Below are 19,197 nucleotides of genomic sequence, written 5' to 3'. Positions count from 1 at the left end.
GTACAAGTGGAGGTGTCCTTTTGCTAGGATTGTTATGTGCCCCACCTCCCTGGCAGAGAAGTCCAGCATCAGTATGGCAATGTAACGTAAGGCACACCTGGGCAAGGTGACTGGAAAGCCCTGGGGTGAACATGTATCAGGATTCTGGCTGTTCCTGGCTGTTCTGGAGCTTCCTATGGGTAGATGATGGGTACAAACCAAAGGCTGTGTTCTGTGCTGGTCTCCAACATGCAGAAGTGTCTGTTGGCACTAGAGACACAAAGTGATTTCTCTCAGCTGAACAAAGACTAAATGCCCACTTGGGCTTCCTATATCTTGCAGAAAGGTAATCCTGGAGCTGCCATGAGGAACAAGCCCTGTTTCAGTAGCTGCAATGAAGCCTCCAGGCTGAGAAGTGTTTTATTCACAGATCTGAAGTCTCAGAATCTCTCTCCCAGCTGCAAGATTGGACCAACTCTGTCAAGCTCTTTTTTCATGGTAACTTGACCTCTTAGTTGCTCTTAGGGAAGCACACTTGTTCATCCTTATGTCCTGTTAAAAATGTGATTTCATAGTCAGGAGTCCTCATGAAGATTTCTGCTGTTTCCCTTTGGGCACTGCAATTTCCCACCTTATCTTGAAATTAGTTGGTTTGTTGCAATTCCCAGGTTAGATATTCTCTTTATATATAGTCCACATCTTTCAGCTGTGCAGTTTCTGGTCAGACTGCATCTTTCTTTGAGGAGCACATATGGGATGTGTTTATAGAGTCCTTGAACAGTGTCCCAAAGCTGAGCTCCTCATTAGTCTTGCAGCGAGGCAGAGGGTAATCTTTCAAGAGTGGTTCCCAAATGCAACCAGAGCTTACTCTCTGGAGCACATGGGACACCATTTGCCCCACTATAACAAATGGCTTAATCAGGAAGCTGGTGCACTCTCCTAGGCCAGGTGTACAGGAAAAACCCAAGCAAGGATTGTGGTACTTTGAGCTGCTCCTAAAACAGGCCTTGACTATTAGTCCAGATGTGAATGTAAAAAGCTCTAGTGAACTGAGTGGCTGCTCAAGCATGCACTACCTTGATACCTCCAGTGATGACCACTGGGTTTATCTGATTGTATGCTCCCTCCTCCTGCTCCTCAGTCTCCTCATCATCTGGCTACTGGAACACCCATGAACTGTAAATCCTCTACAAAAATTTTCTCACCTCCTTCAGTGGGGTCTCCATTCACTTAGAAGGGCTTGGGTTCAGATGTTCAACAGCCTGTTCTCCAGAGCAAGGAAGTCTTCTGGCTTGGCAGGCATCTGGGACATCATCATCATCAAATAGTTTGGGTTGAAAGTGACCTTTAAAGATCATCAAGTCCCAGCCTCCTGCCATGGGTAGGGACACCCTCCTGTAGAGCAGGTTACTCAAAGCCCCATCCAACGTGGCCTTGAATACTTCTGGGGATGGGGCATCCACAACTTCTCTGGGACAGCTTTTGCTGTGCCAGTGTCTCCCCACCCTCAATAAAGATTTTTTGCCTAATATCTTAGCTGAAACTACCCTCTTTCAGTTAAAGCCATTACCCACTTGTCCTATAACTACACAGCCTTCTCATTATATAAATCTACATTTTGGGCAGCACTTCCCAACTTTGAAAAATGGTTTTTAATTACTCTACCTTATGACTCATTGATCTTTTTTTTTTTGTTGTGTTTAATTTTGGTTGTACTGTTAGGTTATGTGGAACCAGAGGAAGAGGTGAATAGTACAGAGGATATAATGTTTCTTTCCTTTGCTGAGCACCATGTAGTGCTAAGTATTCCTAAAAGCTATAGTTGCACCAGAGCATTCTTGATCCAAGAAAATTAGTCTTATACTTGATACCCTTCTAAAGTTCCTAAATTGATCAGGCTTTTTTATTAATTGTTTCCATGCAGTCAAGAAGCAAAGTCTCTGCCTGAGCTGCCTCTGTAAATCCAGCTGTTTGTGCAACTCCTTAGTCACTGGTGAGATTGATTTGTAGAACTGATGGACAAAGATAGGTGGTGTAAGCCAGGAAGTTTAGATAAGGTTAGAGTCACAAATGCCTTGTTTTCTGCATTTTAAGAGGGGTGTGGTGAAGATGATTTTTACAGCAAGAGATGTTTGGAGTGCTGATTTTATGCTGAGCGAACATGAATACAAAATAGCTAAGGAGAAACACGTTTCACCCTGAAACTGCTGCTAATAGAGATCTCCTTCCTGTGGCAACCGGTTCTCACTGAATCTCCACAGAGACCCAGAGGATAATGTATATTGGAAGGGATCTCACCATGGCATCAAGTCTGACACCCTGCTCCAGACAGGGACTGCTTGGAGAAGGCTGCTCAGGGCAGTGAGTCTTGACACAGTATCTGCTGGAGACATGGAAGGGATTTCCTCAACTCCAGCTGCTGCTGCTTTGGGCCACCCTTCCCCTTTATGTTTCTGATATATTATCCTTCAGACCAAGCTCAGTGAAGCATTCTGATGGGGAGTAAAGACATTGGTGGAATAGCTGCTGATGGGAAGGGAAAGCACGTGCTGCACCTTGCAATGCTACAGCCACTGCTGTACCTGGGCAGCTTTTCCAAGGTAAGGGGATGGGACTGAGCCACCCAAGCAGCAGTACCATGGAATGGCTCCAGGCAGTCAGGGTGCAAGATTTGCTTCTGTCACCTCCAGATGCAAGCAGCAAATTAATACTGGTCTGGTGAAGAACTAGCAGCAACTAAAGTTATCTTCTCAACTATTTAATAGGAAAACAAGTGGTCTATGTACCATGCTGAGTGTGCTTTATGCCTCTGCCTCAATAGAAACCCACCGCTGCCTGCTGATGCATGGTACTCCTCCACAGAAACTTAAGAGGCTATGAACTGTTGATGACTCAAAAAAACATTTTAAAAATCTGCCTTCAACTAAGTTGTCTTGCTGTAAGTGGTTTTAAATCTCTCAGGAAGACTATCTCCAAAGCTTGAGTATTAATGAGTAGCACATTTATAAAGACCTTAAACTGACTACAGGTTTAAAGGTTCATGAAGACCCTTCAGCAGAAATTATCTCCTTACAAAGGGGAGAAGATATTAGAGCTACAAAGTTATATTGCTGTAAATTCTAAGAAACCTGAATTTTTTACTAGTTTAATTCACACATGCTAGAGAAGCCGGTAAAAGAAACTTAGTTCAAAAAGAAAGGGAAATAATTTGTTTATTAGCCTTACTTTTTATCTCTGCATCTGGACAGGGGTCATCTTACTTACTTTGTCTCATCCACTGTTGCCACTCCTCCCACGTACTGTGGGCTTTGGGGAGGAGCTGACAGCTTCTGCATGTTTGCACAGCACAGTGGGCTAAGCCCCCAGTAACCACTGGCACAGTGGTATCTGCCTTCCCAAAGGCTAAAAACTGAGATGGCTGTTGCCAGAATTGGCCAGATTTGATCCAGTTTTCAGCAAATAGTTAAATTTGCTGAAATTCATCTCATCCTAATACAGGTGTTTTAAATGGGACAGAAGAATCATGCTCCAGAATTACCTCTTTTTTACTAATAAGGCAGTATTAAGGTGACTACCTTAAATGAGATGCATGTATGGACTGCATGTGAAGCCAAATCCTATTTGTAAAATGATTACTTATAATGGTAGGTATAAAGGAAAGGAAAAACTGCTCTGAATTTACCAATTTCCATTTAAACCAAACAAACACTTACTGAACAAACATCATTATTAGGCTGGGAAAGTCAGCACACCTTCATGAGGGTCTCCCTCATCTCTTTGGATACATCCAGTGTAGCAGTCTGTATTTAAACTAGTGACCCGAGTTCCCCCTATACTCAGTGGGAAGACTCAAGCATATTCAGACTGCAGTGTATTTCACCTGCTTGAAATACTTTGTGATGAAACAAATAATGCCCCAGAAGAAGCTGCTTCTCTTCACTGGCCATCCAATTTTACTCTGCAGCATCAATAGAAAACCAAGTTTTGGAGCTGCCCAAGAGCAGATGCACCTCAGAACATTTCATTTTGCTCTCTGTGAGGAAAATGACAATGCTGGGAATGTCTAAAAGGAATTCTTAGCCTTCTCTCTGTATTAAAAGGGAAGGAGGTTTCAGCCTAAAAGGCAAGGAAGAATCTAGGATAAGGGACAGAGCTAGATCCTGGACAATAGAGATGATTTCCTCTGTCCTTAGCTGCTAAAAAAAAAAAAAAAAAGGCGCAAAATCAAAAAGTGCTTATCCTGGAGCAAAGGTGCAACTGGAGAAGAGAAGCAATAAACATGCTAAAAAATGTTTCCAGTATCTGATCACTTATGACAGAGGGAGCTGAGGAAAAAGCATTTTTCCAAACTGATGTCTTTAAAGTCTGCTAAATAGTAAATGGCACACCTGGAATTTTATTATTATTATTATTGTTATTGTTATTATTATTGTTATTATTATTATTATTATTATTATTATTATTATTATTTTTCATTGCTGCAAGAGTACGTAAAGTTTTTCCTATCTCACAGTGACATTGCTGACATCAAATGGTGACAGAATAGGGTTCTTCACACTTAAAAATGTCCTATACAGCTTGCTATTACTGCTCAAACTTAACAACAATTTATCCTTCTGTTCCCTGCTAATGCTGCAGGCAGCTGAAGATGCATTCAAATGAAGTAACACTGTTAGTTTACTCACTGTCTTTCCAGTGAATGTTATTTCCTTCTGTGTGATACAGCTGAAGATTTCAGGTGTCCCCTTCTAATTATGCAGCAAAATGTGTAGCACCAGATATTGTGTGAGAAATACATATTCTGAAAAATATTTTTTTTTCCAGTAATACTTCTACTGTGTTTTATGGAGGAATGATATTGGAGAGGTTACCACTCTTTTTGACTCTTAAACAAAAACAATTTTCAGTGGACTGTTACACCTGGAAAGAAATAATACTCGACTCTTCCAGCACAAGGAAAGACCATCAAAATGTAGTAAGAGTTTCACCTGTCTTCCCAGGAAAGGTTTCCAAGCGAACAGCATTTTTCAAGGACGGGATTAGGGTATGGGCAATAGGTTTCCCTGCTTCCAGAAGGAACACAGATGAGGTTTTGCACATAGATTCACTCTTCATTGTTTGTGGCTTACACTGCCTCACCATCCTCTGCAGGCAAGGTGAAAGCTCAGCAAATGAAGAAGCCTGTATGTAAGATGAGAAACCGTCCATGGGGATGTATGGAGTGACTGCCAGGGAAGCCCTCAGTCAGACCCAGGCAATGCAGTCAGATCCTGAGGGCTGGCCCAGTACAGGAGATTGGCATGGCTGACTCTCATCTCCTCATTGCATCCTTTGAGTGTGGGGCTTTCTGTTCCCAAGCTGAATGATAAAGTCATTATTTGCTTCTTCAATGCACACTTGATTCCCTTTTCTGAATCACAGTTCAAGTCCCTTTTAGGTATACCCTTGATATCAGCACAGCAGTCTAAATACAATCAGTCCTAACTTTAAAACAAACTACATCAATACTGTATGATGGACAGGATTCAGTTTACATGCTGGACACATATGCAAGTATGTATGTACTTCGCAAGAAAGCACTGGAAGTTAATTAGTTTTTTTTAACTCACAGGCATATATTTAAATTTTTTTTTTTTTTTTTTTAGGAGCCTGTTGCTTTTCAGTGCAGCAGTACCGTACCCTACTGTGTTACATCAGACTACTTGGGTTGTCCAAAATGCTCTGAGATGAAGTTCCTGTGCTGAACATGGCCCGAGGGCTCCCTCCTACCAAATCACAGGAGAGACTGGTGTGCCTCAGCTCTTCAGAGGATTTGTTATCCCATCGTGCTTTGCAGAAGGGAGACAGACTGGAATTGCAGTTTAGTCCTTCAGTTCACTAGATGAAAGTCATCTCTATGCATAAGTCCTATGCACCACCTTAGGTCCTCTTCTGGACTCAAAATCAGGATGTAAGATGAATATAAATGGCACAGAGATCTGACTTTGGTTGCCTGCAGAGGGGTGAATTTCACCTACAAGGAACAGCTACAGCCAGGTTTCTGAACCCATGTGAAAATGCTGGGAATTTGCACCGTTGACTGGCTTGGCTGGGGAATGAAGATGCTCACAGGAAATGTTTGACACTTGCAGGAATTTGGCTTATTTTGTAGTAGAGAACAGATAAGCTATACCTGAATTCCTAAACTTACTGTACTGGCATCAGAGTAACTAGAAACCACAAAATAAGAAAAAAAAAAAAAAAGAGAGAGAGAGAGTAGACTATGTATAGATATATTTACATATAGAAGCTTCTGTTCATGGGAGTTCTATAAGCCACTGCCTGCAATAGCAAGGGAATTCTAGAGATGATTTTTAAGAGACTGAGGAGATGGGGTTGTGAGGTGAGCCCATCTGTGTCAGCACCTTATCCAGCCATTGCAATGGTCCATGCAGGTGGATCTCAATCCAGCAGGGCGTGCTTGTAACATCTTGGCGATGATACTCTGCTCCCCAGCCCTATAAAGGACCAAAAAGTGAGGTGGTTTTTTATAAAAAAAACACTCAAAACATTAAATCACAACTCCAGTGCTCATAGTCTAATACAGCTACAGATAGTCTACCACCCAAGTACCCGAGATTTAATGCTTTATCCTAGGGATAATTTTCTCTAGAAACTTTGCTCCTTTTTAAGGTCACTATTATCATCATAATTACCAGGGACTCAATGCTATTAAATTAAAAATCTCAGTCACACTTCCAGGTGCTGAGAACAACTGGCATGGAAGGGCCTGTTTCCAAGTGTGGCTGCCTGCAAACAGCCCATGGGGAATGGTCCCTGTTGTTTGCACCCCAGGGACATGCCCAGGAAAGTCTGGCAGTCTGCTGTCTGGCACCAACAAAAAGCCAGCCTCTTTCATTAACAGGAATTAGGAATGTTCCTGGGCACTGCTTCATGAATTGGTAGAGTTTCATCCTGTAAGACCTTAGAATTTCTAAGCATTTATCTAAATCTCTGGAAACTTGCAGCAGTTCCTATGTACCATACTTAGCCTATGTATAAATATTTTCACAGGTTTTCTACCCTTGAACATGTGCTCTTTCCCAGCAAGAGCTCCTGGCTGTCCGCTGTGGGAAGTCCTGCAGTAATTTCTCCAGCTCTCTTGGGGAAGATAAGGGATATGAAACATTTGAGAGAAAATGGGGATGGGGTGCTGGCAGGGAGAAAAGAAAACCTGAAGTACACATGCTTCAAGGAGAAGGCTTAAGTTTGGAAAAGGCTATTCTCCTAGAGGGCCATTGGGTACTGGAACAGGCATCCCAGGAAAGTGGTCATAGCACCTGACAGTTCAAGAAGCACTCAGACAATGCTCGTGTGTGTGACTCTTGGGGATGGTGTTGTGCAGGGCCAGGAGCAGGACTTGATGATCCTGATGAATCCCTTCCAACTCCACACAAATTTATGATTCAAGCAGGCACAGTGTCTAAGCAGTGCTAAGCAGGCAGCCTGACGTCACAGCAGCACAAGGCATGCAAGTCACAGGCCAAAGTCTTGCAGCTCACCAGCTGTCTCACTGGCAGAACTGAACTCAGATTTCCATAGGGCAATGTGCAAAACATGGTCCCACTACAGGATGAAAATCTTCATTTGTGGGATGCTGATCAGACACGGAGTCATACCTGTCATTATGACAGGCAGGCAGGTCGGTATGTCATGAAAAAAGGACATGGAGGTATATTAAGACTGATGGCTGCCAAAGTCACCAAAATTTTAGAGTGCTGAGCAGCTCAGACAACTGAGGCTGCCAGAGCAGCCACTTCTTTAGATGATAGCTGGAAAACTGAGATCAATAGTAAAACAAGATGTCGCCATAAGCAGTCTGGATAAAGCCCATGGTAACTAATGAAGAGAAGAGGAAAGAAAGCAGAAGAGTAAGATATGGACCCACCAAAGCCCAAAGAGTACTTCCAAACAGGTAGCATTTTTCTGAACTGCAGAGCATTTATCAGACTAGAAAAAGCCTGCGTTCACAGAACCTCAGACAGATGTTCTCTAAATGTTTGCAGAAAACATGTGTTTGCCAGCACAGTCAGACTTCTGAGGTGATGAAATCACAAGTACTCAACTGCAGTGAAGATACACAGCCAAGAGAGCAAGTGCCAGAGAAGCTGGCACGCCTTGCAGACAGGCAGGACAGAAAATCCAGAGGAACAGCAATTACAGGATTCAAATCCAATGTGCCAGATTTGGGGGAGCCTGGCAGGCGGCTGGCCATCTCCCTCTGCTGGCAACTCCCAAACACACCCAGTGATGCTGTCTCTGGCTGGAGCACCCCAGGGGAAATGCCAGGAGGTCAAGGACCCTGATGTTCCCTGTGTATCACTCTTGGGTTGCAGGTAGCCTTCTTCACCCCAGGACTGAGAGGAGCCCAGAGCTGGAGTTCTCTTAACGAGGGAATAAATTGAGTACAACTTTCAAAGCTGCAATGGTATTTTCCAAAGATGGTGTGAAAAGGATACCAGTACCCCCATGGGTCCTGCTGCTCCTGCCAACACTTCCCACCTCCTGTGAGCAACAGCCTAGGCTTCGTGCCCCAGAGTGCTGAGCTCTCATGTCTGCTGTGTGTTCCACTTAGCCCCAAGACCCAAGGAAATGAGGGAGGGATTGTTCCGGCTTCAGACCTCAGCTTGGAGGTCTCTTCCTTTGTGCTCCAGCTACCTCAGCTGTGGAGAGGCGGCAAGAGCCATCCCGCTTTGGTTATCAGCAGGGCTTAGTGCTGATAGTACACCCACATTTTGAGCTCATCTCAGCTGCTCTATGGGCACACAAAGGGCATCAGAGGGGACAAGACCTTCACCTCTCTTTGTTCCATGCCCTGCATCCAGAAGATGGCACAGTCCTGGCAAGTTTCTCATGTCTTGGTCCCTACCCATCCCTGCCTCCCAGCTGGTAGCTCAGGCACTGGTGGGATCCAGCCCTTTGGGCTGTAGGTGACCAGCAGTAACTGGACACAAGTCAGTGGAGAAGCCACTGCACTGCCCTGCACACTCTTGGGCTGTGGCTCTGACAGACAACAGGCCCCTCTGGGCACTGCATCCCCAACACCCAGAGTCACTCCTGACCCCAGACTGAGCAGAGGAGGGCTCACTTCTTGGGAGGGAAATATTTTGGGAAGACTGAAAACAAGAAAGCATATTTGCAGACCAGGAAGAAAGAGCCTAGATGAGATTTGCATAGCAATTTTCCAGACGTCATGGGAATGAGTTCAAAATATCTCCTTGCACTGGTCTTCTGGTGCCTGAGGCACAATAATAGCTGCTATTATTTCAACAAAGCAAGGCGATAATATGGCAGCAGCATTATATAGTGCATCAACACCACCATTTCTGCTGCCGCGTGGGGCATGGAGGCAGATAACACATCAAAGAGCCTGCCCCTGAATCACCGAGATAATGAAAACATTGCGTAACTGGCTACACTGCCTTTACAAACAGCATGCCCATTCATGCCTTCCATTAAAGAAAATGCTGTTTGTTGCTTTTCTTGCCTTCCTTTTTTTGCCCTAATGCTTGTATGTGAACAAGATATCAGTTCCCTCTCAAGAACAAAGCAACAGCATGGTCATGGGCATGGAGATTTTGGCTTGGACTCTTGGGAGAGATTACAGGGAACTCTTAATGCTCTTGAAGACTTCAGAAGATGGGTCCCCAAGGATGGCTAGAAAAAGTTAGACCAGAAAGATATGTAGGACTCAATTCATTTGCTCTGTAGAACTTAAGGAAACAGGACTTGAGCCTCAAGCACTTTTTGGTATCTTAGATGTGAATTCAATCATCTCAGTTCAGTCATTTGTATAGAAACAAATCTGCAAGATAAAGGCAAAGAGACACTCAAGCCATTTTTATGGTACCTACCAGGACCACGGGCTTCTAATGGTTCAACTGCTCTAGTCTGCAGGCTGAACATTGCTGCCAGCTCTCCCCAGCAGCACTGGTCTAGCATCATCTGGAAACTATCCTGAAACACTTGCCATTCTTTAGGGGTTAAATTACGACATGTTACAACAGGCATGTAAATAAATCCTAAATACTAAAAGGAGTTGAGAGGTCTCATTCTGGTGGGAAGACCATTCAGAAATTTGAGAAAGTCCCACAAGGACTGATAGATTGCCCACAGAGCAGTCAGACTGTGAAATTCAGATAGGAAGGACATTAGAACAGTAATGGCTTTGGTGGCCTCCTGTCTCTTCCAAATAACAGGGAGAAGGTCACATTTTCTTTTGGGTTTTCTGTTCTGCTTGCAAGAAGCTCTTCTGGTTGTGTGGCTGGCCAGAGTGAATGTCATCAGAAAGTAAGACAATATTTGTCAGGGATCAGGCAGATGGCAAACAACAATTCTCTGCAAACTCAGTCAGGGATGAAAAAGGACCCAGTGTTTCTTGATTGAGAAAATGTATACCAGTCTATGGTACTGGTGAGACTGTAAATTAGCCTAAATACATAAGGACATTCTTTTCAGATCAATGGCTCTATCAAGCTCAATTGCAAACCAGTAACAGGAGAGATCACAACTGCCTAAGATATGTGCTACTACATTTACATGTTGCCAAGCTCTTCTGAGTTGAGCTTTTTGAACAATCAGTGGCAGAACACTACCATGCATTCTCTATTTTCCATAAAGAGCCTATGGAATATCTAAAATTTGTAACTTAAGAGATTTTCATGTTGACCACAAAAGCCATTGATTTTGAGCACCTGTAAGTTTAAGGCAATACTGGAAAACAGGCAGTATGAATAGCTGTTCGAAAGTTGGGTATCTACAGCTTCCCTTGGAATGGATTTGATGGGATCTAGTTTTACACCAAAGCTAGCAAGGATGCAAGAGAAAGCAAAGGATCCTTACTTTAACAAAGCTCATTCGAATAGTACACATCTTGGTCAGCTCATACACCACTTCGAAACCGTGATTGACTGACTGGGCAAGCAACTGGGCAAAGAGCTGGTTGTTGAAGATCTTGAGGCTGCAGCCACTGGGGATCTTGCAGACCGTGGCTGGGTGGAAACCATGCTGGTAGTTACAGTTGCGGCTTTGCACAAAAATACTGCTGTCGCTGACGCATTCGGCATAGACCTCCCCACCAACATAGTAAAGATGAACACCTTGAAAAACAAAATATAACATGAATTATTTCTCCATTGTTCACAACACACTTTATGCCAGCAATAAATTATTTTACTGGTTTGGGTATACAAACTCAGGATCCTTCCAGGATCTTTGTTTCTCAGTGCAGGTTGCTTTACTTTTACCCAACAGCATAGTACTTTATGACAAAATACACATACATAAACATCGAGCACATGTCAACCATATCCTAAACATCAAAACTATCCAGGAACTCAAAAATCACTATTGCATTACACAGCTAAATGTATTTTCACTGTTAAGCAAACATGCACACTGGCCCACTTCACTGCATGCTGCTGTTTTACTACAGGATCCTACTGTTATACATTTAAAACACAGCATGGCGTGTACTTAAAATAGCTTTTCTGTATTTTGCTTTATCTGCCACATCAGAACCATGTATTTGCATTTACATGATGTGACTTACTCATCAGATCCTGTTCCAAGTAACCTTTAGCAAGAAAATGACTGATTTGCCTCTGAACTTTTCAATGTCCTAATGACTTACTAACTCAGATTTTGACAGTGACTTGGGGAAATTAAGGTGGAAACACTTTTATCCCTGCAAAGACTGATCCACCAAGGATATCTGCTTGCATGAAAACATACCTGAATTGGTGGGAGAATTTATCTTAGCCTAACTCAGCAGCCTTGAAGGTGGGGATCACCACTGTAACACAGTAAGTCTGTAGATGCCTTCTGTAGCTGATAGATGGAGAGGGGCACTATGACCAGATGATTCACTCCATCTGCTACAGAGTGCAGGCTCAGAGCCAGCTTAAAGCCACGGAAGTCTGTGCAGGTGCTGAAAAGGCTCTCCCATTCCCTGCCCCTGCTGGCACACCTGCTTTCATGCTGGCAGCAACAGCTGAGGATTGGGCTGCTGTCCAGGCTGAGGAACTGAACCAACTAATATATTTAAAAACAAACAACCCAAAATTTATTTTCAGCGAGATCTTGTGATATCTTCATTAGTGCAAGTGTGGCAATGGGGGCCCTGACTGCTTTAAAGTGAGCGCGAAACCACAACCTGAAGAGGGCCAAGTCATCCTGTGAAAATGCCCAGACAGTCACCCTTCCCATGGCTAGATCAGGGGAATATGAACCCTTCCCATGGCCAAGAGAGGTGGAAGAACTCAGTTGTTTGTTCTTGTAGAAACTGCCACTAAAAAAAAATAAAATCCTCTTCTCTATGCTAGGTATGCCCTTCAAATGCACAGAAACGTTCACAGAGCCTCAGAAGATTGCCTGCAAAGCTACTGGTAACTGTGGTTTAATAATGCAGCTGTAATAAGTTTTATTCCTGGTGTCTTTCATACAAACAAAGACTGGTTACATAGTCCCAGTGTGGTCATCATTCTGCAGTCATAACAACAAGGGGCAGCAGCACATCCTTAGGACAAAACCAGCATCTAAACAGAAGTGGGAATGGCAAGGGCAAAAGGAGGTTGAATGGGAAAATAATCTGGGAAAAATATACTCTCCCATAGTCTTCCAGGGTGACTCAAATGGGAACCTTAAAGTCTGTCTTCAAGCCATCACTTGACTTCTGAGCACCCACAAGATCTGAAATGAGCTGCGAGTGGCAGGGGTGTGGCTTGGAGCACACTCTGGTACTGCACTGGGAACAGCAGCGACAGGAAAGCACCAGCTCCAACTCCACCAGGCACTATGGGGTGCTGCACACTACAACTGTTACCTCCTGACCTTCCTTCCCATGGATATGGATAAAAGGGAAGGACAGAAAGTACCTTGATGGAGTCCACATAGCTTTCTGAAATAATCTCATGAAGTGAGAACAGAGAGTAGGGAGAGAAGAATAAGGACATACACCACATTTCAAATCTTCAGGTGTAGCTACTGATTTAGGGTCACCACAGGGGGTGCTAAGGTGAAAAATGGTAAAGGCTGGGTTATTTCAGAAAATATTAAAGAACCCATTTTCTGAAAAAAAAAAAAAATGTTTTCAAAGGCATTGAAAGACATTGTGCTACAATAACAAAAACATCAATGTCACTTCTGAAAGCAGAGGTTACAAATTGTTTTTTACTAGTGAACTTTTTAAAAGCAATAAATACAACACTAATCAGTGTGTATTCCTGTTATTCTAGTATTCATTCACCAGGGGAATGCATCCTAAAGGAAATCTAAAGAAAAGCAGCTAAATACATGTTTGTAGAAAACCAAATCAAAGGTCCATTTGTTTAAGTGGTATTTCATTGCTCCCCGCAGAAACTGAAAATTCAGCAGTCTCCAAGCATCCACATCTTTTTGACATTTAATCAAAAGTTCCTTTTTTTGTCCTTGAAGTCTGACTGCTGAACCAGGTCCAATTGCTCGTAGATGTTGCATTGTGTTCCGGATTGTTTTTAGCTTTGATGTGGCATTTCCAGGAAACAGTTTAATGCTGATACACTAGATGACAATTCAATCACATATCCTTATCCTACTGAGCTAATCTTGTTTACTCACTCTTTTTTCTCCCGTGTTAACATGTGACAATTGTATCCATTTCAGCAGCTTTCATCTGTCCACCATGCCTTTGAACTATATGCTTCTGGAGCTGCTCTGTGCTCTTCTGCAGGCCTGCACTACTGCCACTTGTACTCCACTTGTATATGTTTTTTTAGGATTTGCATAAACAGGGAAGAGCAGTAAAATTAAGGATCTCTGATAAATTAAGCTCCTCTCTGGGCAACCTGGTCCCTTCCCTTGGGCACATTCCTAGTGTAGGACTTTAAAGGACTTTTAATGAATTAAGACAGATCTTCACACTTAAATGGATGAAAACCATTAGCATTTACCTAACTATTTCTGTTGTCTCTTTGTCTTTTGGGGCAGAAAGTCAGAGGCTGTAACATCGCCAAATGACAGATTGGGGATCTTTTGCCATTCATCTTTTAGGGACAAGCTCATCTTTGATCTACATCCCCCTCTGACAGCTTACACTGGTAGGATGTAAAGCTTTATTTTCTAAGTTAGAACTAGATGTACAACACATTTGCAAGCCACACAATGAACTGCTATGGCACACACTTGTAGCATCTGCAACATAGGGGTTTTCCATTTGGGGGGAGGGGGATGAAGTGCAAGAGCTGAGCAGAACACTGCCTGCTCCAGCCCTCAGGTTCACTGCTGTTTGCAAAAACTGTATCACATTTGTCTCAGAGCTTCTTCTTATTCAGTCATTCAACACTAGACTATCAAGGGCCAATTAAAATATTGCCCTAGGCCTGGGAAATGAAGTGAGGTTGACAAGATAATAGGAGTGGAACAATTAGAGTTAATTAGCCCAGTGGGAAATGCATTCCCAGGCAGCTACTGGTGAGAGGCTTGGGTTGGAAAGATAATGAGTCTAGACTGGATCTACCAGAACAGGCAAAGCTTCACCTGCATGGAGAAGTGGCTGGCACAGGGCTTCTGACTCACCACCACAAACAATAGTAAGTTCTGGGAGAATATCAGACCCTGCAGAGCCCTGGGGAGCTGGAACGGAGTGTCCAGGTGTGGTCTCCTTGGCAGCAGCAGCAGCATGTCACATTGCATGCTGAGGGTGTATGGCCACCAGAGGTGGAGCATGCACCAGCAACCACTGGTGGGAGAATACAAACCTTCCTTTTACTAGTGAAAAGCTGACAAAACAGGGACTGGCAGGGGGGCAGGGGGAAAAAGCTACAAACACAATTCTACCAGAGTTCTTCAGCTAAGTAACTCAACTACTAAGTGTTTCATCCATCTCCCTTTGTTATTTGGTGGGAGGAGAAGCAGCCCTGAGGCACCAGCAATTATCCTTTTAGTGGCATTTCAATGGCAATATTCCCAGTTGCCAGAAGCTCTAATAAATAAAATGAAAATACATACTGCTAAATTAGAACACACAACTATAAACAACATTTTTTCTCTTTGCTGGCCAAGTAAATAACCTTTGTAAGGAGTTACTCTGCTGATTGTTATCCAGTCAGAAAAGAATGCTCTGCTTTTCTTCTATTTCAGAAGTAATGTCAGAGGTTTGATTTTAAAGCAAGCGCATCTGACGAATCAGCACGGCTTGGTAATGCAATGCATGGATCTTCTGAGCTCTGAATATTATTCCTGAGGAGAGGGGATTTCCTCTTACCTTTTCCTATGTGTCTCCTTGTGTTTTCTATAGTAGAATTGCGGTTTACGTTTGAGAGCAGACCCAGGCAGAACCTGTTTTTGTTATTTGAAGGATCTGTAAATCCATCTATAAGGATACTTCGAGAGGAGGCCTGGAATGTCTCCCCTACCCGATTGTTGAGTTCATAGTAGGCAACTGAGCACCAGTGTTGGGGTTCTTCATAACAAACAGGCCGAAAGTCTGTAGGAAATAATGTTAAGCAGATGCTCAGGTTTCAGCAATATTTTTTAAGCAATCTTTCTCTGTTTTCTTTCATTCCCTCCCACTCTACGCCCCCGATCTCTTCATCTAAACAGTCACTTATGTCACACTTTATCCCAACAGCAGCTTCCATTGCTTCTTGATTTTATGACTGAAGTCCCAAACATGCAAAGGGTTGGTGCACCAGCTTAAGTCTAAGCCTCTGAGGAGCCCCACTTCTTAGAAGTGGAAACTCCACTGTATTAAATCAACCACACTGACATTCCTCACTGAACTGTGGCCCAAAGTATACACCAAAAATAGTAAGGGATACATCTGCTCTGCACACCAGCAGGAGATAGGGATGACAGATGGGCTCAAAGCAAGTCAAAACTGAGCCAAGTTTTTGGTATTAGGCTGAAGGCCTTCAGCCTAATACCAATCTCTGTAGTCCAGAAGCAATAAATCACTCCAATTTTTGCCCGCTTTCAGGCTTTCTGCTTCCATGTGAGACTGTAAGCAGAAATGTTAGCAGGGTCACTTCTTTTGCATCCATCCCTGCCCAGTTTTCCAAGTCAGAGACAGAGAAAGGCTCAAAAATGTAACAGAATATCTGAGCCTCATTTGTCATTTGAATTAGTAGGAAACTTTATCCTGCCTGCTCACCACAGGCATGTGAGCCCGCCTGCCCCCAGAGCACCTCTGTGCATAACCTCTAAAAAACTTCCAACTAATATTCACTAGGATAGTGATCAGGCAGATGGTAGGCTGTGATAAAGAGATTAAACTAGCTTGACAATTTATTTTAAAGTATTGGTGTCTGATAACTTGTTATTATCCAGCCATTCTGTGTCCCCATCAGTAATTAGCACTATTCCCTCACATTCCTTCTGCTCCAGTTCCATGCTACACAAACACTTGTCGCTGCTTCAGAAGGCTGGCAATATTTTTTTTAATGTGTGTATGTAAGCAGTGTTCAGTCCTCATTCTAGAAATGACATTTCTTTAGGAACACAATATGATGGACTAAAAGAACAGTGGTGATTTTTCCTTTGCAGTAGCAGGAAGGCAAAGCAAAAGCCAGCAGAGGAAATCCATTTCCCCTTCAAACTCTGAAGCAATGGCCTCTGAATGGTGGGGTCATCAGTACTAGAAAATACTAGCTCAAAGGTAGGAGAGGCCGTGCTGGAGAGGTCAGCAAGTTGCTTTGAGGGTTGCAAGCAGGACCCCAGACCTTTCTTTGACCATTAATGCCTCTCTCACTACAGAGTTCTTATAAGATGACAGACTTCAGTCTTCTGTCAAAATATCTTTGTAGTCCACTAGAACATGTCCTTTTCTTTTCTAGCCAGCCAGTAATCTAACATTAATACAAAGATGGCAGAAAAAAGCTCCCTACCATAAGGCTTTAAAGTACTTGAAACCTAGAGCCGAAGGTGATAAAGAAATGAGTTCTGATATTGATATTGCTTTTGTGTGTTAAATTGCTCCACCATCCTTGATTCGATATGTTTATCTTTACAACGTAGATAACAGTGTTAGCTTTCATTAACAGCTTTTTAACTGTAATAGTCCATGGATGCAAATAAGGTCTAAACTCTGTAACTTTGCACATAATCCATCGAAATATTGCATCAACCTCTCCTGCTAGCTAATGGATGGGTCTAGCACACAGCCTTACTGCAAAACTGCCTGCAACTTGTTATTAAAGTTCACTAAATCTTCTTGTGCAAATAACAATTTTTTTTAACAGTTTTTATTTAAAGAATAGTACAAATGGTTATTTACTTTCAGCTTCTCCATCGGCAGATTTACCTCCATTGGGCAAAGACAGCACGAGCTGACTTTCAGCTATTGCATCCATCGACCGTCCACTGTGGATTCCTGGAGGTTCTCTTGCATGGTAGGGCGGAGGTGGTGTTTCCACTACAGAAAGAAAAAAGGAAGGAAACAGAAAGGAAGAAAGATACCCAAGTCAGTATGTTGGTAAATTCCACCTGGCTTTTTTCATGGTGAATATTTTACTGCTTCAGCATTGTTTGGCCTGAGAAGACTGGAAAAAGCACAGATCTGAATCTGACCTGCCTTCAGCCTCTAGATTAAGACCATTGCATGTTCAGCAAAGATGAGAAGGAAAAGCTGACATGTTGGACATGTAGTGCTTGAAAGAGAGAGGGATTGTCACAACAGTGCCTCAGGTCTAGACCTGTGTAAAACCAAGTTCTCTGTCAATACCAGTTGGTCCCCTAAGAAGGTAACGCAGTTACACCCGTTATTTCCAGAATCCTCTCTTTAATGTAAAACTTGAGGAGGATGATTTACGAGCAGAAGTTGACTTTATCTGATCCCCTGGAGACAGCTCTCTTTGTCCATAATCTGTAAAAAAAAGCCTATGGAAAACCATAGAAATAAGACTTGGCAAAACCTCCTCCGGATTTGTTCTTTTCTCCTCTGTCCTACAAAGGTCAGAGGTCTGTCCCTCTCGTGGTTTGTTCAGTCTCCTATCAAAGAGCAATAGATGTCACGAAAACATTGGGAGCAAAAGTACCAAGTCACAACTGCTCAGCTCCTGATTTGTTTCATTTAAAGCAACATGAGCTAGAAAACAGAAGGTGACTCTATAGTGGGGACTATCCAGAAAGGCTGGAGGCTTTAGAAAGCCAAATTAAAAAGGACTTCATTTTCATATTATAAAATGTCAACATTCAGTGAATGAGCACTAAAAGTGCGTCTCATTTGATCAGAAACTCAGTGGCCTTATATGCAGATTATAGCCATATACAAGCTTGCAGAACCAAGGGACTCTTTAAGAAGGGTTTAACTTGGTTTCAGACTGAAACTCCCTCTTGTGTTTGGGGTCTTTGGCTGGCCCTCAAAATAGAGCAACTTGACCCAGCATGAATAACTGTGAAGTGTCTCATGAGACAACCACTGAATCTTCCAAGTAAGCCATGTTATTCTAGACTATTTAAGGACTGTTCAGGACCTAGGAATTTCTATCTATCACTATATGATATTTCTAACACTTAGATGACATAACCCTTCAACAAGAAATAGTAAAACAAAATCAAGAAATAGTGGAAGAGAAAATAAGTTACAGAAAGGAATATAATGACAGAATCATGTGGTTACATGGATATTTTTAATGTCTACTCCTAAACTAGTCACATTTAGGTCTCCTTATACCCACTGAACAAAAACAGGAACTTGCAGACGCAGTGTATTGGACAAATACAAGAAGATGCAATGAATCTTATTCTACGAGTGTCTGTTTTCCTCCACTGATTACAGGGAGAGTATAGATAATTTCATGAGATGCTAAAACCTGCGTTGTTGCCATTTATATTTGGTCACAGCTATCCCTCTCAAGGTTCTTGATGTAACTCCAGTTTGCTTTAGATAGCCTTCCATCCCTGATTGTTACACAGGCAAATTATGCTTATCAGTATATCGCTGTGTGCGGTGATATACTGAAGCTCAGGTTGAGCCACTTCCATTATTAAGTAGCTTTGCAAGGTCCCAGGTTCAGTTAAATGCACATGTCAGAGTCATTACACAGCTGGAATGGGCCTGATTTACCTGTCAGGACGAGCTCCACAGAATCCAGCTTAGTTACACAGAGGTTAAAGAAAAATACTGGAGAAGACAAACAAGTCTTACTACTTGATGAAATGCTTCAGTGTTGCTAAATATGATTTAATCAGAAACACAGATCT

General features: G+C 42.8%; 1 protein-coding gene and 1 long non-coding RNA gene across 5 annotated transcripts in view; one reads left to right on the top strand and one right to left on the bottom strand.

The window, feature by feature from the left end:
- Window positions 1–415: 415 nt before the first annotated feature.
- LOC147654205 (uncharacterized) lies at window positions 416–5,741 on the top strand. Its single transcript, XR_015284692.1, has 2 exons — window positions 416–477; window positions 5,625–5,741. It is a non-coding gene; the product is annotated as an uncharacterized LOC147654205 (long non-coding RNA).
- A 496-nt stretch (window positions 5,742–6,237) lies between these two features.
- Window positions 6,238–19,197, bottom strand: part of SMAD9 (SMAD family member 9) — a 50,206-nt gene continuing 37,246 nt past the window's right edge. For 2 of the 4 annotated variants that reach the window (XM_086881541.1, XM_086881540.1), the window contains exons 4-7: window positions 17,270–17,407; window positions 15,260–15,481; window positions 10,861–11,117; window positions 6,238–6,476 (exon numbers count right to left, since the gene is read on the bottom strand). In XM_086881541.1, the coding sequence (XP_086737667.1) occupies window positions 6,333–6,476; window positions 10,861–11,117; window positions 15,260–15,481; window positions 17,270–17,407 (761 nt within the window). In that variant the 3' untranslated portion in view covers window positions 6,238–6,332. The remainder of the gene's footprint in view (window positions 6,477–10,860; window positions 11,118–15,259; window positions 15,482–17,269; window positions 17,408–19,197) is intronic. The other 2 variants (XM_086881543.1, XM_086881542.1) reach the window with 1 other exon arrangement.

This window comes from Cyanistes caeruleus, chromosome 3, assembly GCF_971803275.1.
Source record: "Cyanistes caeruleus chromosome 3, bCyaCae1.hap1.1, whole genome shotgun sequence".
Taxonomy (NCBI): domain Eukaryota; kingdom Metazoa; phylum Chordata; class Aves; order Passeriformes; family Paridae; genus Cyanistes; species Cyanistes caeruleus.
This window is presented reverse-complemented; position numbering and strand designations above follow the sequence as displayed.